At 41.0% G+C, this 24,492-nt stretch overlaps 1 protein-coding gene across 1 annotated transcript in view; it reads left to right on the top strand.

Annotated features, from left to right (window-relative positions):
* The first annotated feature begins 8,011 nt into the window (after positions 1-8,011).
* The window catches only part of ZW10 (zw10 kinetochore protein), a 36,301-nt gene continuing 19,820 nt past the window's right edge, over positions 8,012-24,492 (top strand). Inside the window, exons 1-4 of the mRNA XM_075839738.1 lie at positions 8,012-8,238; positions 11,572-11,706; positions 13,701-13,802; positions 14,377-14,454. Coding sequence (XP_075695853.1) covers positions 8,014-8,238; positions 11,572-11,706; positions 13,701-13,802; positions 14,377-14,454 — 540 coding nt within the window. The 5' untranslated portion in view covers positions 8,012-8,013. The remainder of the gene's footprint in view (positions 8,239-11,571; positions 11,707-13,700; positions 13,803-14,376; positions 14,455-24,492) is intronic.

Here is a 24,492-nt window from a genome sequence, read left to right as displayed (position 1 = left end):
CTTAATTAAGGCCCTTTGTAAAGTTACTAAGTTTTTTTTTACTTGAGATGCATTAGAATAAAATAATTTGCCCAGGGCCCCCATCCTCTCATTGTCACCTGCCCAGTGGAGGGACTATAGCAGCCATAGTGGCTGCTACGGGGACACAGCATGAGGGGGCCCGTGCCACCCAGCACATAATATTCATGGGCTACCGACTGCCACATTAAATTGTATCTGCATCCTCAGGACGCAGATACAATTGAATATTATAGACTACAGGCCACATTAGGCCTGCAGCTTTTAAGAGACTGGGATAGAATCCCTGCGCAGGTCAGCGTAATTACTTCACTGGACAACGCCAGTCTACTCAAAGGGCCCGCCTTGGGGTCTCAAGGCTGTGGAGCGGCTCCGTCCATAGCGGGAATGGGGCCAGGTGAGTAAAATTTTTGCTTGTGTTTGCGGGGCTGTGTGGCACCATATACAAGAAGGGGGCTGTGTGCCACTATCTACAAGATGGGGGCTGTGTGGCACCATCTACAAGGTGGGCTATGTGGCACTATCTACAAGAGGGGGAGGGTGGGCTGTGTGACACAATGGCTTTGTGATATTATCTACAAGAGGGGGGCGGTGTGACACTATCTACAAGATGGGGGCCTGTGTGGTACCATCTACAAGGTGGGCTATGTGGCACTATCTACAAGAGGGGGACTATAAAGCACTACCTACAAGAGGGGTGCTGTGTGGCATCATCTACAAGAGGGTGCTGTGTGGCACCATCTACAAGGTGGGTCGTGTGGCACTATCTATAAGAGGGAGACTGTGTGGCACTATCTACAAGAGGGGGCTGTGTGACACTATCTACAAGAGGGGGCTGTGTGGCACCATCTACAAGGTCGGCCGTGTGGCACTATCTATAAGAGGGAGACTGTGTGGCACTATCTACAAGAGGGGGCTGTGTGACACTATCTACAAGAGGGGGCTGTGTGGCACCATCTACAAGGTGGGCCGTGTGGCACTATCTATAAGAGGGGGCCTGTGTGGCACTATCTACAAGAGGGGGCTGTGTGACACTATCTACAAGAGGGGGCTTTGTGGCACCATCTACAAGGTGGGCCGTGTGGCACTATCTATAAGAGGGGGACTGTGTGGCACTATCTACAAGAGGGGGGCTGTGTGGCACTATCTACAAGATGGGGGCTGCGTCGCTGTGTGTGGCACTATCTACAAGATGGTGGCTGCGTCGCTGTGTGTGGCACTATCTACAAAAACTTGTAATGTAAGTAATCTGTGGTGACCTCCTGTGCTAACATTACAAACCACAAATGATCGTTCATCCACATCCAAACTAGAGACTCATGAGGAAGACCCTAGTCAAAGACACTACCATGGAAAATGAGGGCATAGTCATCCAAGTGAAGAGAACGGGTATTTTAGAAGAAGATTCTGTCTCATTTCTTGTGCTCTGATTACTACTGCTCCTCTCTCTTCTATGGCTGCCAGCCAACGCAAGAATAAAATTCAAATGTCCATTCTTCAAATTCCTTTATTTTTTTGCTTTCAGAATTGTCTGACCTCATCCATAAATACTACCTTAACTGACCCCTCCATTTCTCTGTCCTACTGTTCTCTCCTCCCATGAATGACTGCAGGACTTCTCTTGAGCTGCCCATATGTTCTGGAATTTTTCTCCTTCCTCAAGCTAGAGCTGAAGATAGTTTCACAGTCCCTGCATGAGATGACAGGGAGCAGGTGAGGAATCCAACCGTCATCTACTCTTCTACCCATTTCTGATGTTAAGGCTGGATTCACACGAGCATGTTCGGTCCGTAAAGGACGGAACATATTTCGGCCGCAAGTCCCGGACCGAACACACTGCAGGGAGCCGGGCTCCTAGCATCATAGATATGTACGACGCTAGGAGTCCCTGCCTCGCTGCGAGACAACTGTCCCTTACTGTAATCATGTTTTCAGTACGGGACAGTAGTTCCACGGAGAGGCAGGGACTCCTAGCGTCGTACATATCTATGATGCTAGGAGCCCGGCTCCCTGCAGTGTGTTCAGTCCGGGACTTGCGGCCAAAATACTTTCCGTCCTTTACGGACCGAACATGCTCGTGTGAATCCAGCCTAACACAGCAGTTCCTGCAGATATGGGGATCTGTTGGTGAGTTCTCTCTGGACGCCAGAATTTCTTTTAGATCAGTCCAGGAATAGAGGAGTCTGTCAGCATGAAAATCATGACAGGAAATAAATACATACACATAGTGGTGTGCATGGAAGAGAGGGGAACCATAGCAAAAATCTAAATTCGCCCCATGCAAGACAGAAGCGCCTGGTGTTTGTTTCCTTCTCCACACCCTTGGCCCAATTCTCCAACCATTTGCTTGCTAACAATTCAGCGTCTCTGGAGAGGAGAGTCCTGCACCCCCACTTATCTAGAAAAACAGGTTTTCAAAGACCCATTTTCCAATGAAGTGGCTGCACGTGCACGGTTGCTTGTTACAGGGGTTCACTTAGAAACACATTGCTAATAACTGTCAAGTTGTGTGTGGGTGTCTGCAGACGCAGCCTGAATTCTGCCGTGCTACCCGCTTTCACACGGTCCTCCCAGTACTAGTGCCGCTTCACTGGACTGCACCACACGCCCTCTAGAGCAGGGGTCTCAAGCTCGGCCGGGTAAATGGGCTGCACATAGAAAAAAATGTGAAGTTGACGGGCCGCATTGCTTTCAAATGTAATAAAATACTAAAGTATTGTTAATCAATTAGGTATTTGAACTACTATAACAATACTACATTACTATAACAATACTACATTACTATAATACTACATTACTATAATAATACTACATTACTATAATACTACATTACTATAACAATACTACATTACTATAACAATACTACATTACTATAATACTACATTACTATAATAATACTACATTACTATAATACTACATTACTATAATACTACATTACTATAATAATACTACATTACTATAATACTACATTACTATAATACTACATTACTATAATAATACTACATTACTATAATACTACATTACTATAATACTACATTACTATAATAATACTACATTACTATAACACTACATTACTATAATACTACATTACTATAATAATACTACATTACTATAACAATACTACATTACTATAACAATACTACATTACTATAACATTACTACATTACTATAATAATACTACACTTCTATAATAATACTACATTACTATAATACTATTACATTGCTATAATGATACTACATTACTATAATACTACTACATTACTATAACAATACTACATTACTATAATAATACTACATTACTATAATAATACTACATTACTATAACATTACTACATTACTATAATAATACTACATTACTATAATAATACTACATTACTATAATACTACTACATTACTATAACAATACTACATTACTATAATAATACTACATTACTATAACAATACTACATTACTATAATAATACTACATTACTATAATAATACTACATTACTATAACATTACTACATTACTATAATAATACTACATTACTATAATAATACTACACTTCTATAATAATACTACATTACTATAATACTATTACATTGCTATAATGATACTACATTACTATAATAATACTCCATTACTATAATAACACTACTACATTACTATAATACTATTACATTGCTATAATGATACTACATTACTATAATAATACTACATTACTATAACATTACTACATTACTATAATAACACTACTACATTACTATAATACTATTACATTGCTATAATGATACTACATTACTATAATACTACATTACTATAACAATACTACATTACTATAATAATACTACATTACTATAACAATACTACATTACTATAACAATACTACATTACTATAATAATACTACATTACTATAACATTACTACATTACTATAATAACACTACTACATTACTATAATACTATTACATTGCTATAATGATACTACATTACTATAATACTACATTACTATAACAATACTACATTACTATAATAATACTACATTACTATAACAATACTACATTACTATAACAATACTACATTACTATAATAATACTACATTACTATAACAATACTGCATTACTATAACAATACTACATTACTATAACAATACTACTACATTACTATAATACTACATTACTATAATACTATTACATTACTATAATGATACTACATTACTATAACAATACTACATTACTATAATAATACTACATTACTATAACAATACTACATTACTATAATAATACTACATTACTATAACAATACTACATTGCTATAATAATACTACATTACTATAACAATAGTACATTACTATAATACTACATTACTATAACAATACTACATTACTATAATAATACTACATTACTATAACAATACTACATTACTATAATAATACTACATTACTATAACAATACTACATTACTATAATAATACTACATTACTATAACAATACTACATTACTACAATACTACATTACTATAACAATACTACATTACTATAACAATACTACATTACTATAATACTACTACATTACAATAACAATACTACATTACTATAATAATACTATATTACTATAACAATACTACATTACTACAATACTACATTACTATAATACTACATTACTATAACAATACTACATTACTATAATACTACATTACTATAATAATACTACATTACTACAATACTACATTACTATAATAATACTACATTACTACAATACTACATTACTATAACACTACATTACTATAATAATACTACATTACTATAACAATACTACATTACTATAATAATACTACATTACTATAACAATATTACATTACTATAACAATACTACATTACTATAATAATACTACATTACTATAACAATATTACATTACTATAATAATACTACATTACTATAATACTACATTACTATAACATTACTACATTACTATAACAATACTACATTACTATAACAATACTACATTACTATAATAATACTACATTACTATAACAATACTACATTACTATAATACTACTACATTACTATAACAATACTACATTACTACAATACTACATTACTATAATACTACATTACTATAACAATACTACATTACTACAATACTACATTACTATAATACTACATTACTATAATAATACTACATTACTATAATACTACATTACTATAATACTACATTACTATAATAATACTACATTACTACAATACTACATTACTATAATACTACATTACTATAATAATACTACATTACTATAACAATACTCCATTACTATAACAATACTACATTACTATAATACTATATTACTATAATAATGCTACATTACTATAACAATACTACATTACTATAATACTACTACATTATTATAATACTACTACATTACTATAATAATACTACATTACTATAACAATACTACATTACAATAACAATACTACATTACTATAATAATACTACACTACTATAACAATACTACATTACTACAATACTACATTACTATAACACTACATTACTATAACAATGATACATTACTATAATAATACTACATTACTATAACAATACTATAATAATACTACATTGTTATAACAATACTACATTACTATAATAATACTACCTTACTTTACTATAACAATACTACATTACTATAATACTACATTACTATAACAATACTACATTACTACAATACTACATTACTATAATACTACATTACTATAACAATACTACATTACTATAACAATACTACATTACTAGAAATAATACTACCTTACTTTACTATAACAATACTACATTACTATAATACTACATTACTATAACAATACTACATTACTATAATAATACCGTTCAGTTTAAACTTACCGGAAATTTGCGAGTTTACTCCATGTGCTTATTTTCACAATCCAGTTTTCCAGTTTAAGTGTCGCTATATGCAGTGTGGCTGCTAAGTTGGCAGCATTTGGCAGACACAAGAATGTCAAGAGTGGGCAGCCCCTTTTTAGATAGTGCCCTCTGTAGATATTGCCACAGCGCCCTCTGTAGATATTGCCACAACCCCCCCATAGATAATGCCACAGTACCCTTGGTATAGTGCCATCCCAGTAGATAATGCCACAATGCCCTCTGTAGATAATGCCACAGTGCCCTCTGTAGATAGTGCCACAGTGCCTCTGTAGATAATGCCGCAGTGCCCTCTGTGGATAGTGCCACAGTGCCCCCTGTAGATGGTGCCACAGTGCCCCCTGTAGATGGTGCCACAGTGCCCTCCGGAGATGGTGCCACAATACCCTCCGGAGATGGTGCCACAGTGCGCCCTGTAGAGAGCGCCACAGTGCCCTCTGTAGATAGTGCCACAAACACCCCTATGTAGATAGTACCACACACTCACTATAGAAAGTGCCACCCCTATAGTGCCACACACCCTATAGAGAGTGCCACACATACCCCCTTATAGATAGTGCCGGCCCCTATAGATAGCTCAATTGGGGTTCCCTCTAGGAGTGGAATCCCCAGCCGGAGTGTTGCCGATGCTCTAGCTGGGGATTCCTCTTCTAGGGGAGCCCCAGACATCACTGTCCATATATGGACAGTGATGTCAGGGGCTCTTTCTGGACCGGAATCCCGGGCCAGAGCATTGCTGACGCTCTGGCCGGAGATTCCTCTCCTAGAGGAGCGCCTGACGTCACTGTCCATATATGGAGAGTGATATCTGGGGCTTCCCTAGAAGAGGAATCCCCAGCTAGAGCATCAGCAACACTCTGGCTGGGGATTCCACTCTGGCTGGGGATTCCGGTCCAGTAGGAGCACCTGATGTCACTGTCCATATATGGACAGTGATGTCAGGGGCTACCTCTAGGAGCGAAATCCCCGACCAGAGAATCGGCAATGCTCTGGCCGGGTATTCCTCTCCTGGAGGAGCCCCTGACATCACTGTCCATATATGGACAGTGACAACAAGGGCTACCTCTAAGAGTGGAATTTCCGGCCAGAGCGTCAGCAACGCTCTGTTCGGGGATTCCGGTCCAGGAGGAGCTCAGCGGCCTGCTTGTTTGAGACCTATGCTCTAGAGGATGCCCCCTGAATGCAACAATGTGAGTCCTGGTGGTGGCGGCGCCCAAAACCTTTCACAGCAATTTTTTTCTCATAGTAGAAACCGGCTAATAGTCTTGTTGCCTTTATGCGCCATAAAGAGGTAATATGAACTATAACAGTCCTGCGCACAAGACCCTTCTGCTACAGAGGACAGTCCAGATCTGAGTAGTGCACTATAGAGAATAATTGTTGTACTGCCCCATTAAAGATCACTTTACATAAAGGGGGTTGTCCCACGATTAAATATTACACTTTACAATATATAACAAAACAATTTTTCGTTTAGAACAGTCTACATTACTTTCCCACAAGGTAGTTATGTAATAAATATATATGTAATTTATGGGGAGTTCAGAAACTGTATATTACCTTACACTAGGATGCAATAAATATACATCACTCTCCCACCAGGTGGCAGTAGAGTAGACGAGCGTTACATTCCCACTACGGGCAGTGCATTACGTGTACACTACTTTCCCACAAGAGGGCAGTGCAGTAAGGATCTGTCTACAACCCACATTAACCCGTTATTATACAAAAGCTCGTTCGGCTCTATAATCTACACTATACTCGACGTATACACATCAGCTAAAATAACATACTGTAGAATGACATTCTACCGACCCATAACGTAAACAGACTACATTTCCCAGCAGCCCGACGTTAAAATGACGTATAATCCTGTTTCAGTTTTGCCTAGTAAACCGTAGACCGCTGGGAATTCCGGGAATTGTAGTCTTTTCTGATTTCACAGCTCATTGGAGACTTTGTATGGACTTCATATACCATCGTCCTTTGCAAACACAAACATAAAGCCTTATTAAGCCGTCATCGGCGTCTTTGCTGTGCATGCCGGTTGTTATAGTCCGTGTTCTGGAAAACATCCGCCTGCAGACGTGATGAACAGCCATTGCTGGACTACATTTTCCGGCATTCCTCGCTTAGTAGGTGCGATACCATCGTTTGAAAGCGGCCCCGTCATCGCCCGGGACAGTGGAGACTACGAGTTGGCAGGCGGGATGGCGTCTTTTGTAACTGAGGTATTGGCGCATTCTGGGCGCCTGGAGAAGGAGGATTTGGGCACCAAGATCAGCCGCCTGTCTCGGAGGGTGGAAGAAGTGAAGGTATGTGAGGTGTAACCATGTATTATAAATTGTACGTGACAGGCTCGGTATTAGTGGCTCAGCAGATCATACTGTCAATATACCTGTCTGATTGTACTTCCGGGTTTCTCCAGGAATATACAAACCGCATAGAAACGCGTAATGTGAATATGTGTGTGTGTATAATCTCTTAGGCTGGCAACAAAGTACAAGAAGTTGCATTTGTAATTGACAACCCTCCTCACAAGAAAGCCGCGCCAACAATCGGCTGAGTATGGTGTGTCTGGCGTCCTGATATTCCAGGGTTCACCGGCCGGCAGCTGCTTAATTTCCCTGCAGAAAATGGCGTATTCCACTCCACCCGTTCACGTGAATGAGCGTCCATGTTTGACTCTGTTCACATCATGCTCAGGCGTTACATTTGAGAAAAATAAAAGCAATATATATTTATATACCTGGCATATATAATGCATGCCAAGAGGACTCTGTTGGCCTACATTTGGCGAATAAGACTGCGTTCACATTACAACCCTACGTTGGCGGACGTATCCCACTGCATAGGCATACAGGGGCATATGGTTTTCATCTATATAGATCCCTATATGGTGATAAGTGTCTGATCGCAGCGGTATCCAATGCTGGGACAGATCACCAGAACGATGGGACCAATAATGCCCTTGTTTGAGAGAACAGTCGGCCCGGCGCCCGTTAAATTCTATGGGTCTGTACTCCTACGTTAAACAACATTCTAAAAATAGTTACATCTTTAACAAAAATCAAACCAATGAATACAAAAACAAAAAAAATGTAACAAATTTGTAAAAAAAACCAACGATCCACATTGATTCCCCCCCCATCTGATCCTCTGTCTGTCAATGACCTGTCAGATGATATTTCAAGGTGAGCTGTCCCTCTTGTAACGCGCCGTGTACCTGTGTCAGACGTCCTTCACATCTGTGTCCGGCTCCGTTCTGGCCTTCGGTCGGCGCTTCCCATCAGAACGGAGCCCGGACTGAAAAAAACGGAAACCGTAGGATCACCATTCACTTCAATGGTGATGGATCCGGTTCTAATGGCTTCTGTTTGCCTCCATTGTGCAGGGGTTCTGACGTTTAGTCGACTACAGTATTTATTCCGTCCTGTCACAACGGTGCAAAACACAAACCATTAGCAACGTTTCTGTCGCCATTGAGATCAAAGGTGATGCAAACGGAAGCTGAGGTTTCTGTTTGCCTTTCCGTTCGGGGGTTAACCCGACGGAAACCTCAGACTGAACCCCCTCAACGCTGATGTGAACAGGGTCTGACTCACGAGGAGCAGGTGCAAACATCACTTCCCAAAGTTGTGACCCGGTGTCTGTCCCCGCCCTTTTGTCCAGAGAAGTGACTTTATTGCCATATGCAAATGAGGTGGCAGGTGTCGCGCAGGCGGTTTGTTTCCCCGTAAATGCTGTTAAATAGCCGGTGTCCGTCCTGAGACAAGGCCGAGTTGAGCTGGCTAAAACGGTGAGAAACGCAGCGCTTGCGGGAAACTGACCGCCCGAGCGGCACTGGCAGAGTAATTTGCATATACCAATAAAGTCGTCCAGCCGGACAAACCAAGCCATAAAAAGGTATGTGGGCAAATAGGAGCGGACGGGTTCCCTTTATATACAAGTCGTATTACAAAATTGTTGACATTTTCATTGTACAGCGCTGAAGCTTTATTTACGGTAAACCCCTTTATTAGGCAGCATGCACACGACCGTGCCCGTAATGACAGTCCGACAGTCGTCCACATTTGCGGGCCGTGCTCCCATTATAAAGTATAGGAGCACGGTCTGTAAAATCAAACAATAGGACATGTCCTATATTTTACGGAAGCTTTCTACAGCAAATCTACGGGAAGGTGTCCATCGCCATAGACATGAATGTGACCGTAATTAGTCATGTGCGCGGGGCCCTAGTGTGGAGACGCCCGGCAGCAGCGCAGTATGGAGTCCGTCATTGGTTTGGATTCTTCTAAAAACTGATCGGTCGCAGCGTCGTGCTTTTCCATTACTAACGGAAGCCGTGATGTTGTTGTATACAGCGCCTCTGCCGAATATATATATATACCCCAGTCCGTGTAATGCTTTAGTCTCTGAAAGCCAGTGTGCTCGTAACCTGAAGCCGGGCAGAGAGGTGGCACGCTGCCCCCTGGTAATGTCATGTTACTATATATAGTTATTATGCGCTAGACCTATAAGCTAATAAACGTCTGCTCTTCGTGGCGTTTGAGCTGCTCTGTTGTATAATGATGCAGTTTACGTTCTTTATCATGTCGTTTTCTTAAAGGAATATTCCAGTTTCGGCAAATAAATGTTTGTGTAATAAAGGTTATACAAGGTCTAAGTTTACGCTGGTCTGTGTTTGCGCTTTGTAAAACTTAGACATTCTTAGTAAATCTGCCCCTTCGTTTGCCATTTACATGCTGTTAAAAAAAAAATAAAAAAAAATCTAGTGAGGAGTTATGACACTTGTTTGCTTAGTGTGGCGCCACCTGGTGCTGAAAGTGTATATTAATGTGCCTTTCCATCTAATGATCTGAGTGCTGGTGGACACGCATGCTCAGTCAGTCTCGCCACAGCCAGTTCTCTGCATAGTGATCCTCTGTTTACTGCAGATCAGCCAATAGAAATAGATTTATGCCCTGCTTGTCAGGTAAGGAGCGGAACCCCTGCAGTAGCATGGCATATAACTTGGGCTTCGGTCACATTTGCGTCAGGGCTCCTCCGTTCAGGCATTCCGTCAGGGGAACCCGTAGGTTTCCGTTTGCATTGCCATTAATGTCAACGGTGACGGATCTGGTGCAAATGGTTTCCGTTTGTTACCATTGTGTAAGGGTTCCGTCATTTTGATGGATTCGCTAGCACAGTCTACTACGGTATTGAGTCTGTTAAAATGACGGAACCCTTAAACAACGGTTACAAATGGCAACCACATTTGCACCGGGTTCGTCACCATTGAAACCAATGGTGATGCAAAAGGAAACCTATGGGCTCCCCTGACGGAAAGCTCAGATGGAACCCAGGAACGGAGCCCTGACGCCGATGTGAACGAAGCCTGAGGTGACCACTTCTGCAGAGGGAAAGTGTGGTGTAGAGTGAAGAAAACGGATGCGTCTTTAATTACCAGATTAGGCCACGTCGTTAAGGGGTTAATACCGCCTCTGGATGTTGGTAGGTAAGTGAGTAATATGAAGATTCTGTAACGGGCGGCTTGTACGGTCCCGTAATGTAATGGGGGCTGTCGCTGTGACGGTTTTGCCTCCTTAAAATGTAGGATTAACTCTTTTTACTAATATCCATGTTGATCCGTATGTTTATCTCTCTAGGGTGAAGTTTGTGACATGATCAATAAAAAATACGATGAATTCCTCCCCAGCATGCAGAGTGCTGAGGATCTGGTGACACAAGTGAACAGTCTGAACAGGGACGTGGATCTTTTAAAGTCAACAATAGAGAATGAGGTGAGTGCTCGCTTGTGTGATGGCTCCTCCATTCCTCCCCTCTCGTTTTATTTTTAGGACCAAATTCTCTAGATGGGGAACTTCTATTACTGCTCAAGGGAACTGATCAGGTTTATGAATTCAGAAAAATATTCTCTGCGCCTTTTTTTTTTCTTCCTGAAACAGCGCCACCCTTGTCCATAGGTTGTCTCAGGTATTGCATGTCTTTATGGTCCTTGCTTTCTGCACTGGGGCACAGTCATGCTGGAACAGAAAAGCCGAACCCCAAACTGTTCCCACAAAGTCTGAAACGTCAATTGTCCAAAATGTCTTATTACGCTGAAGCCTTAAAGGGAATGTGTCGCTAGAATTTTTCATTTTTTTTTTTAGTTAAACAATTATTATTTAAGTGATTACACATTGTTTTAATTTTTTCACAAGTCAGGAAATATTATAAATTGGTTTCTAATTTATAACATTTCCATGTGCTGGCCACTAGAGGGAGCAGTTCCCAAAATTGCAGCATTGTCAATGTGGTAAAGCAACCTCATTGCTTTATGCTGCAAATTTGGGGTAGACACACTCTCTCTAGTGTCTTCACACAATCCCCCCCTCCCTTCTTTTGGCTAGTGCCAGGAGGAGGAGGGGTTTGAATCTTCAAACCTCCTACACTGTGTGCCGCCATTTTCTGAGTGACTGCACAGTGTAGGAGGATTAGATACAGGGCTCAGCAGACAGTAGAACACAAACATAATACACACATCATACACGAACATAAATTACCTTCTCCTGCCTCTGCTCCTATTCCTTGCGCCTTCGCTTCCTTGAACATATGGCTGGAATCCGCAACCGGAAGTCGTCATCTTACTGTCCGGCCGCGGCTTCCGGTCCACTTGAAAATGGCGCCGGATTTCGCTCTGCGAACGAGCTTCGTTTTGGTCTGTGTGGGAGCGGCGCATGCGCCGTTCCCACACAGACGGCGTACACTGCAATGAATGGAACGGCTCCCGTTCGCATTCTCTATGGGGCTGTATGTGCCGTATTCCATCTCTGTATGTGTCGTTAATCGACACATACAGAGATGAAAAAAAAAAATGGCAGCCCCATAGAGAAGTAAAAGTAAGAACACAGTAAAAAGTAGAACATGAGAACACCAATAAATAACATTTGTTAATATCATATTAAAAGCAATGATAAAAAAAATAATAATTTCATGACACCTTCCCTTTAAGATTTCCCTTCACTGGAACAAAGTCCATCCCCTGAAAAACAACCTGATTATCCCTCCCCCACCAAAATTTACAGCTGGCACAATGCAGTCCGGCAGGTAATGTTCTCCTGGTATTCACCAAACCCAGACTCGTCCATCAGACTGACATATAGAGAAGCGTAATTCATCACTCCACAGAACACGTTTCCACTACTCCAGAGTCCAGTGGCGGTGGCTTTACTCCACTCCATCTGACACTTGGCATTGTGCTTAGTGATGTGAGGCTGGCATGCAGCTGCTCGGTCATGGAAACCCATGCCATGAAGCTCCCGGGCACAGTTCTTGTGCAGATGTTAATGACAGAGGAGGTTTAGAGCTTTGCAGTTGTTGAGTCAGCAGAGCGTTGGCGACTTTTATACACTGTGGGCCTCAGCACTCGATGACCCTGATCTGTAACTTTACGTGGTCTGACACTTCGTGGCTGAGTTACTGCGGTGCCTAGTCACTTTTACTTTGCAATAATATCACTCACAGTTGATCTGAAAAAATCTGGGAAGAAGTGTCACCAGTGGACTTGTTGCAATGGTGACGTCCTAGTACAGGACCACGCTGGAATTCAGCCACCTCTTTAGAACGATTCATTCTTTCAGAAATGTTTATAAAGGCGACGGCATGGCCAGTGCTGGATTTTCTACACCTGTGACCTGGGACTGAATGAGGAAACGCCTGAATTCAATGATGAAGAGGTGCGTCCCAATACCGCTGTCCATATAGTGTATATAATATGTCTTTATTTTATTTATAGGTTCAAAATGAACTAAAAGTGGCCATCAGTGAATTCACAGAACTGAAACATCAGCTGGAAAAAAACACCATGATCCTGGGAGTTCTCCGTCAGCTGCAGGAGGTCAGTTCTTGTTTTATGTATTTTCGATATATTTCATTCCACATATAATATTCAGACCGGCTCTGCTCATGGAAAACCCCAGCTATGGATGGTGGAAAATATTGGTGAATGTGTAGCCCAGTCATGAGGTGGCATAAGAAAGAGAAACGGATCTAGCAAGATGGTGTAACTTCAAGACCGTATTAACAGCTCTCCCGCTATGGACCTTCCCTGTACAGTTACCGATTTTTTTTATTTATTTATTTATTTTTTTTTTCTCCCCCAGTGGGGCATGAAAAATAAAATTCAAAAGGGTAAGTTGCATGCTGCTTATTTACACACCGAAAAGCTGGGGGATTTCAATGTGTGGATTGAGCTAATCTTTGTGCAGTTCTGCGACACCTCAAACTGCGCATCTGCGGCAGAAATACAAAGTAAACCTCGAAATTCTGCCGCGGATCCTGTAGAAAATGTGTGGCATCCATGTGGGCATGACCATAGCGCTTGCTCTCTTTGATAGTCTGTTATTTGCAGACCCTCTCCTCTATTTCGGGCTACACCCTTTACCATGCAGTCTACTTGTGTTCTGTTACAGTTTAACAGCGCGATAGAGAAATATAACACGGAGTTGTCCGAGAGGAACTACATTAGTGCAGCCGAACAACTGGAAAAGGTAACTCCAATGCATTTCTGTCGCTGCCTTATATTCCTTTTGTAGAATTGCAGTATTTTATATTGGGTTCACCAAGGAATTCAGTCATATTGACTTCTCCGGTATGGTAAGAGTAAATAAAAGGGCAAAACGTTACGGGTCTCAGAATATGGCAACACAACTTCTTTTTTTATTTTTTTATTTTATAAACGTACCAAAACCTAAAAAAAAAAAAAAGTATACATTTGGTATCACCGCAATCGTATCGACCCGCAGAATAAATGTGACCTGTCGTTTCTAACATGTGAACGCCATAAAACCAATGGTGGAATTGCTGTGGTGTTTTATTTTTTTGGCTTGCATTCCACCCCACCCCACAAAGTCGTTTTTCAAAGTACATGAAATGGTCCTATACAAACCCCCACATGGCTACGTTGACTTAAAGGAAATTAAGGTTATGGTCCTCAGAAAATAGTGATGAAAAAACAAAAATGTTGTAAAAATATTGCGTCTGTGAAATGACAGGCCCTCTAATAAAAATGTACTCCTGGTATGAACAACGGTGAGGTTCACTGAAGTAACAATTGAGTAAAAAATACCTTTTAATAGTAACTTGTTAAAAACAGGGGTAACACACCACTGTGACATAAGCCCCACCGTGATTATTAAAAAATGTATTAAACAAAAAACACTGAGTCATTATGATGCATATATCTCGGTGTTTGTAACGATATTTTGTCTGGAATCAGCATATATCCAGGGCACACCAGTAGTACAATCCCCAAATAAAGCACAGGTGTCCGAATAAATCGGATCTCCTAGTGCTGGGTGTAACACAATATGACTGTCCCCAATGCAAACATTCCATAAACAATAAACGACCCTACGCGTTTCAGATACTCATCCTCAGGGGTCCGTATCTTGGTAACTCTGGCCTCTTCACCAGCGATAGTGATATTCAACAGCAGATATTCTGCTGTGCGTCACGGCAAGATGCACGTATCGATGTCAACGGCATACTTCATTGCAGGCGCTAGGTTACTATAAACGCTAAAACTCCACCCCTCGTATTAGGCGGCAACACATGAACTGACCAATCCCAGCACCCTCTCGATTCGTGACACCTGCCCATGTGACCCCCCGCCGTCAGCTGACAACCAGGGGTCATCATCGGCCGCATCAACCCGAACGCGCAGGCGCAGTAGAAGCCAAGGACAAGTCGCCCGGACTGCCAAACACGAGGAGGTAAGCGCTACACGATAATGTATTATAAGTATATCTTGCGGGACAGTTAAACACCGCAAGTGGACTACCTCACAGAGCAACTCAAAAGTAAATAAACACATGTAAGGTGGACAAGAATACTAGATCCCTCATGTCAGGAGGGACTGACAGGTGATCTCCAAATGTATCGGCTGACCCATATGGCCATCTCAAAACTTAGTATATTAGGCAAATATGAACTCACCCACCCTATAGGCACCCAGTGGAGATAGGCCACCCACAGGGGAATGGTAAGGCATATTAGATGAAACATGTGTAATTAGTCTGCTCATTTAAACCTGCTGGTTGTATACATTCCAGTCTATGGATCCATTGTGCTTCTTTGCGTAAAATCAGGTTGTCCCAATCCCCTCCTCTTTTAGGGGGTCTAACAAGTTCAATTGCTTGAAACTTTAAGCATGCTGCCTGACCTAGGTGTTTTGCATGCACATGCTTAGATATTGGGGTGTCCCTAACATGGATAATGTCTCCAACATGCTCCCTAATACGGCGACGAAATTGTCGTGCTGTTTTACCCACATAATTAAGGGGGCATGGACATGTGATTAGGTAGACCACTCCCGCTGTCTTGCAATTGACATAATCCCGAATATTGTATTGTTTCTGTGTAACGACACTAGTGAAGCTATTCCCTTTAAAAATGAATTCACAGGCTTTACAGCTACCACATCTAAAAGTGCCTGGTATTTGTCTATCCAGCCACGTACCCCTAGGTGAGATGGGGTCAAAACAGCTATGCATGACTCTGTCCCTTATGTTTTTCCCTCTCCGATACGTGACAGACGGCCTCTGTGTGATCTGATCTACTAAATCTACATCAGAACTGAGAATACGCCAATACCTATTCAATTTTTCATCAGCAATGTGGTACTGCAATGGGGAGTCCTGCTGCTCCCACCTATGCAAATTTATTTCTTGGCTGGTGGGAGGAGACAATTGTCTTTGGGGACAAATTTGTCAAATGGACTTCATCCGTTGGATTATGGATTAGATATATTGATGACGTGTTGATCCTCTGGAACTCTACAGCGGATGAGTTCCATAGTTTTGTAGCAGCCCTCAACAATAATGATGTAGGACTAAAATTCACATGTGAGATCAGTGAGAAAGAATTGTCCTTTTTAGACTTGAAAATCACAAAAACAGAAGAAGGCACAATCCGCACCAAGGTACATCGGAAAGAAACAGCAACTAATAGTTTTCTGCAATGGAATAGCTGTCATCCTTATTCCCTCAAACGTGGCATTCCGAAAGGCCAATTTATGAGAGTACGCAGGAATTGTAGCTCTATGGGTGATTTTGAGTGCCAGGCCCAGGAACTCAAAACAAGATTGAAGGACAGAGGCTTCCCCAAGAGTGTTATTAGGAAGGCCTATGAGGGAGCAAGGGATGCAGATAGGCAATGTCTCCTGGTCCCTAAAAAACGGAAAGAACAGGTCACGAGACTCATAGGCACCTATGATTCCAAACAAAATGACATCATGCAGATACTGAATAGGTATTGGCGTATTCTCAGTTCTGATGTAGATTTAGCAGATCAGATCACACAGAGGCCGTCTGTCACGTATCGGAGAGGGAAAAACATAAGGGACAGAGTCATGCATAGCTGTTTTGACCCCATCTCACCTAGGGGTACGTGGCTGGATAGACAAATACCAGGCACTTTTAGATGTGGTAGCTGTAAAGCCTGTGAATTCATTTTTAAAGGGAATAGCTTCACTAGTGTCGTTACACAGAAACAATACAATATTCGGGATTATGTCAATTGCAAGACAGCGGGAGTGGTCTACCTAATCACATGTCCATGCCCCCTTAATTATGTGGGTAAAACAGCACGACAATTTCGTCGCCGTATTAGGGAGCATGTTGGAGACATTATCCATGTTAGGGACACCCCAATATCTAAGCATGTGCATGCAAAACACCTAGGTCAGGCAGCATGCTTAAAGTTTCAAGCAATTGAACTTGTTAGACCCCCTAAAAGAGGAGGGGATTGGGACAACCTGATTTTACGCAAAGAAGCACAATGGATCCATAGACTGGAATGTATACAACCAGCAGGTTTAAATGAGCAGACTAATTACACATGTTTCATCTAATATGCCTTACCATTCCCCTGTGGGTGGCCTATCTCCACTGGGTGCCTATAGGGTGGGTGAGTTCATATTTGCCTAATATACTAAGTTTTGAGATGGCCATATGGGTCAGCCGATACATTTGGAGATCACCTGTCAGTCCCTCCTGACATGAGGGTTCTAGTATTCTTGTCCACCTTACATGTGTTTATTTACTTTTGAGTTGCTCTGTGAGGTAGTCCACTTGCGGTGTTTAACTGTCCCGCAAGATATACTTATAATACATTATCGTGTAGCGCTTACCTCCTCGTGTTTGGCAGTCCGGGCGACTTGTCCTTGGCTTCTACTGCGCCTGCGCGTTCGGGTTGATGCGGCCGATGATGACCCCTGGTTGTCAGCTGACGGCGGGGGGTCACATGGGCAGGTGTCACGAATCGAGAGGGTGCTGGGATTGGTCAGTTCATGTGTTGCCGCCTAATACGAGGGGTGGAGTTTTAGCGTTTATAGTAACCTAGCGCCTGCAATGAAGTATGCCGTTGACATCGATACGTGCATCTTGCCGTGACGCACAGCAGAATATCTGCTGTTGAATATCACTATCGCTGGTGAAGAGGCCAGAGTTACCAAGATACGGACCCCTGAGGATGAGTATCTGAAACGCGTAGGGTCGTTTATTGTTTATGGAATGTTTGCATTGGGGACAGTCATATTGTGTTACACCCAGCACTAGGAGATCCGATTTATTCGGACACCTGTGCTTTATTTGGGGATTGTACTACTGGTGTGCCCTGGATATATGCTGATTCCAGACAAAATATCGTTACAAACACCGAGATATATGCATCATAATGACTCAGTGTTTTTTGTTTAATACATTTTTTAATAATCACGGTGGGGCTTATGTCACAGTGGTGTGTTACCCCTGTTTTTAACAAGTTACTATTAAAAGGTATTTTTTACTCAATTGTTACTTCAGTGAACCTTATAATTTCTTTCATATTGTGGGAGCACAATTAAATTTTTATCAAACTATACAGTGAAATTATGAACAACGGTGACAAACGAAAACTATTTGCACCGGATCCATCACCATTGAAATCAGCTTGTTTGGTTTCTATGCTTTCTGTTTGTCAGGGTTCCGTTGACTGGTTCCCCTGACCGAAAGCTCCAACGGAACCCATGAACGGAGCCCTGACCCAGATGTGGACGAAGCCTTCTAGTCCCCCTTATAAGTTACTTTGAGACTCCTGTGGAATATTGTGCACCGTTTTTTGTTATTTTTAATTTTTTTTTTTTTTTTGCTTCATGGATGTGAGAAAGTTGTATCAGATCTTGAGAAGTTGTAGAGGTGGAATATTAAGAGAATACGTGGGCTCAGTTATAAGAAAAACCACCTATGATTGTGTACACCTTAGATATGACCTAGTTACTTTATATGAATACATCCAAGATTTTCCGATGAGAACTGCGCCATCACATAAGCGTTGTGATCGTTTTCATAACCTCTTCTTCTTTTTTTTTAAATTCTTCATTTATGTAACCCCTTGATGACGAGCGACTGATATATCTGTCACAAGCAGGTGTTTGTTCCTGATCTCTTGGGTACTGCCAGTGTATCCACGAGATCAGCGGCAGGAGCACGGCTGTTATACACAGCCCGGCTCCTGCCCCAACTGCCGGAATAGAAGCGCGCTCTCGATTCTGACCGTTTAATCCATTCGATGCCGCTGTCAATAGAGACTCCCTCAGTCACCCCATCGGCAGCCCTGCAATTATATACCAAGGCATTATATAAGCGATCAGCAGATCGCAAAGTGAAGTGCCCTAGTGGGATAAAAAAAAAAAAAGAAAAGGAAAATGGTTAACATTTATGGGTAAAAAAAAAATAATGAACATTACAGTAAAAATTAAATAACCCCCCCCCCCCTACTAAATGTTTTTATTTAGTAAAAGTGTAAAAAAATAAAAAAACAACGCACACACATATATGTTATCGCTGCGATCGTAACAACACAAACAATAAAGTTAACACATTAACCCCTTCCCTCTTTGGCCGCTTTTGACCTTCCTGACAGAGCCTCATTTTTCAAATCTGACATGTGTCACTTTATATGGTAATAACTCCGGAATGCTTTTACCTATCCAAGTGATTCTGAGATTGTTTTCTCATGACACATTGGACTTTATGTTACTGGCAAAATTTGCCCGATAAATTCAGTATTTAATTGTGAAAAACACCAAAATTTAGCGAAAAATTTCAAAAATTTGCATTTTTCTCAATTTAAATGTTTCTGCTTGTAAGACAGGCAGTTATACCACACAAAAATGTTGCTAACTAACATCCCCCATATGTCTACTTTAGATTGGCATCGTTTTTTGAACATCATTTTATTTTTCTAGGACGTTACAAGGCTTAGAACTTTAGCAGCAATTTCTCACATTTTCAAGAAAATTTCAAAATGCTATTTTTACAGGGGCCAGTTCAGTTGTGAAGTGGCTTTGAGGTCCTTAGATATTAGAAACCCCCAATAAGTCACCCCATTTTAAAAACTGCACCCCTCAAAGTATTCAAAACAGCATTTAGAAAGTTTCTTAACCCTTTAGACATTGCACAGGAATTAAGGCAATGTAGAGGTGAAATTTACAAAGTTCATTATTTTTTTCCAGAAATTCATTTTGAATCCATTTTTTTTGTACCACAGAATGTTTTACCCAAGAAATTCAACTCAATATTTATTGCCCAGGTTCTGCAGTTTTAGGAAATATCCCACATGTGGCTCTAGTGTGCTACTGGACTGAAGCACCGGCCTCAGAAGCAAAGGAGCACCTGGTGGATTTTGGGTCTCCTTTTTATTAGAATATATTTTAGGCACCATGTCAGCTTTGAACAGGTCTAGTGGAACTAAAACAGTGGAAACCCCCCAAAAGTGACCCCATTTGGGAAACTACACCCCTCGAGGAATTTATCTAGGGGTGTAGCAAGCATTTTGACAGGCCAGTTTTTTTGCAAAAATTTTTGGAACTAGGCCATGAAAATGAATTAAATTTTTTCAAATAAAATGTAGGTTTAGCTAATTTTTTTTCATTTCCAAAAGAACTAAAGTAGAAAAAGCACCACAACATTTGTAGAGCAATTTCTCCCGAGTAAAACAATACCCCACATGTGGTAATAAACGGTTATTTGACCACACGGCAGGGCTTAGAAGGGAAAGAGCGCCATTTGGCTCTTGGAGCTCAAATTTAGCAGGAATGATTTGCGGAGGCCATGTCACATTAGCAAAGCCCCTAAGGTGACAAAACAGTGGAAACCCCCAACAAGTGACCCCATTTTGGAAACTATACCCCTTGAGGAAATTATCTAGGGGTATAGTGAGCATTTTGACCCCACAGGTTTTTTGCAGAAATTTTTGGAATTAGGCTGTGAAAATGAAAATCTACATTTTTTCAAATGTAGGTTTAGCTAATTTTTTTTCATTTCCACAAGGACTGAAGGAGAAAAAGCACTATAAAATTTGTAAAGAAATTTCTCCCGAGTAAAACAATACCCCACATGTGGTAATAAACGGCTGTTTGGAGACACGGCGAGGCTGAGAAGGGAAAGAGCGCCATTTGGCTTTTGGAACTCAAATTTAGCAGAAATGGTTTGCGGAGGCCATGTCACATTTGCAAAGCTCCTGAGGGGACAAAACAGTGGAAACCCCCAACAAGTGACCCCATTTTGGAAACTACACCCTATGAGGAAATTATCTAGGAGTACAGTGAGCAGTTTGACCCCACAGGTGTTTTACAGAACTTATTGGAAGTAGGCCGTAAAAATGAAATTCTACATTTTTTCAAATAAAATGTAGGTTTAGGTATTTTTTTTTCATTTCCACAAGGACTGAAGGAGAAAAAGCACCACAAAATTAGTAAAGCAACTTCTCCCGAGTAAAACAATACCCCACATGTGGTCATAAACGGCTGTTTGGACACACGGTAGGGCTCAGAATGGAACTAGCACCATTTGGATTTTGGATAGTGTCTGGGCGCCATGTCACATTTGCTGAGCCCCTGTAGTACTAGTACAGTGGAAACACCCCAAAAGTGACTCCATTTGGGAAACTGCACCCCCTGAGGAATCATCTAGGGGTATAGTGAAAATTTTGATCCCAAAGGTTTTTTGCTGAATTAATTAGAATTAAGCTATGAAAATGAAAAATATTTTTTTTTTCCAACAAGATGTAGTTTTAGATCAACATTTTTCATTTTTACAAGGAATAGAGAAGAAAAAGCCCCCCAACATTTGTAAAGTAATTTCTCCCGAGTACGGTAACACCCCATATGTGGTTATAATCAGCTGTTGACATATATGGGAGCATTCAGAAGAAAAGGAGCGGTACTTATCTTTTGGAGCGTAGATTTTGCTGGAATGGTTTGCGGACGCCATGTTGCATTTGCAAAACCACTGATGTACCAAACAAAAGTGACCCCGTTTTAGAAACTACACCCCTAAAGGCATTTATCAAGGGGTGTAGTGAGAATTTAGACATCACAGGTGTTTTTCAGAAATGAATACGCAGTGGATTGTGCAAAGTGAAAATTGCAATTTTTCCACTGATCTGCCCATTCACCGCACAAGATGTTGTGCCCCTAGAGAATCTTACCCCATAAATTGTTAAGCGGGTTCTCCCGGGTATGGTAATGCCTTACTTGTGGACATAAATTGCTGTTTGGGCACACTGTAGGGCTAAGAAGGAATAGACCGCCATTTTGAGCATGGATTTTGCTTGGTAACAGTTCTGTTTGGGGTTTTGCTGGTATTTCAGTTTATAATGTGGTGGCATATGTAATCTGTGCGGAGTACATCAGGGTATATGTAATCTGTGCGGAGTACATCAGGGTATATGTAATCTGTGCGGAGTACATCAGGGTATATGTAATCTGTGCGGAGTATATCAGGGTATATGTAATCTGTGCGGAGTATATCAGGGTATATGTAATCTGTGCGGAGTATATCAGGGTATATGTAATCTGTGCGGAGTATATCAGGGTATATGTAATCTGTGCGGAGTATATCAGGGTATATGTAAGCTGTGCGGAGTATATCAGGGGTATATGTAATCTGTGCGGAGTATATCAGGGGTATATGTAATCTGTGCGGAGTATATCAGGGTATATGTAATCTGTGCGGAGTACATCAGGGTATATGTAATCTGTGCGGAGTACATCAGGGTATATGTAATCTGTGCGGAGTATATCAGGGTATATGTAAGCTGTGCGGAGTACATCAGGGTATATGTAAGCTGTGCGGAGTACATCAGGGTATATGTAAGCTGTGCGGAGTACATCAGGGTATATGTAAGCTGTGCGGAGTACATCAGGGTATATGTAAGCTGGGCGGAGTACATCAGGGTATATGTAAGCTGGGCGGAGTACATCAGGATATATGTAAGCTGGGCGGAGTACATCAGGGTATATGTAAGCTGTGCGGAGTACATCAGGGTATATGTAAGCTGTGCGGAGTACATCAGGATATATGTAATCTGTGCGGAGTACATCAGGGTATATGTAAGCTGTGCGGAGTACATCAGGGTGTATGTAATATGTGCGGAGTATATCAGGGCATAATAAGAGGGTATAATCATGGGGTAAATAATACAATTCTCCATAGATGTGTGTTACGCTGTGAAGCGATCCGTTATGCACAGGCCGGTGTCACACTGATAAACGGTTTTCTTTCTTATCCCCCTTCTGTAACGCTCTGCACCTTTTGGGGACTTTTTCTCCTTCGTAGTTTGGGAAATATTACTGGGAAAGTTTTGCGCTGGTATAATACGGGCACCCTCGCTTCCAGCGGATGTGCTATGTCCCTTCCCTTTCCTAGTTCCTAAATCCTGGGGCCCTGAAACTGAAGGAATGTTCCCCTCCGGCCTGCGCATTGAGATGTTTTTTCATCACCGCATTACTAGTGCCGTAACTTTTTTGTTTTTCAGTTGATTGAGCGGTGTGCGGGCTTGTTTTTTGCGAGACGGGCTGTAGATTTTATTGGTATCATTTTAGAACACATACGACTTTTTGATCACTTTTTATTTCATTTTTTGGTAAAGGAAATTACCAAAAACAAGCAATTCTGGAATAGTTTTTTATTGTTTTTTTTTTCGGCATCCACAGTGCTCCCTAAATTACATGTTAGCTTTATTCTGCGGGTCGATACGATTACGGCAATACCAAATTTATATAGTTTTTTTATGTATTGCGGCTTTTGCACAATAAAATCACTTTTTATAAAATCATTTGTTTTCTGTGTCGACATATTCTAAGACCCATAACTTTTTTATTTTTCCGTGCACTAAACGGTGTCGGGGATTATTTTTTGCGGGACGGATTGTAGTTTTTATTGGTACTATTTTGGAGTAAATGTGACTTTTTGATCACTTTTTATAGCATTTTTTGGAAGGAGACGTGACCTAAAAACAAAGATTCTGGCGTTGTTTTTCATGGTTTTTTTTTACAGCGTTCACCGTGCAGGATAAATTACATAATAGTTTTGTAGTTTGGGTCGTTACGGACGCGGCGATACCAAATATGTATAGTTTTTTTAATTTTTACGGTTTTTCCCATAATAAAAGACTTACTATGGGAAAAAAGTCAGTTTAGCTTTATTTTTATTTGAAATGTGTGTGTTTTTATTGTTTTACCACATTTTTATTTACTTTTTTTT

The sequence above is a fragment of the Rhinoderma darwinii genome, chromosome 10 (genome assembly GCF_050947455.1).
Source record: "Rhinoderma darwinii isolate aRhiDar2 chromosome 10, aRhiDar2.hap1, whole genome shotgun sequence".
Taxonomy (NCBI): domain Eukaryota; kingdom Metazoa; phylum Chordata; class Amphibia; order Anura; family Rhinodermatidae; genus Rhinoderma; species Rhinoderma darwinii.
Note: the sequence above shows the minus strand (reverse complement) of the source record. Positions and strands in the feature narration are given on the sequence as shown.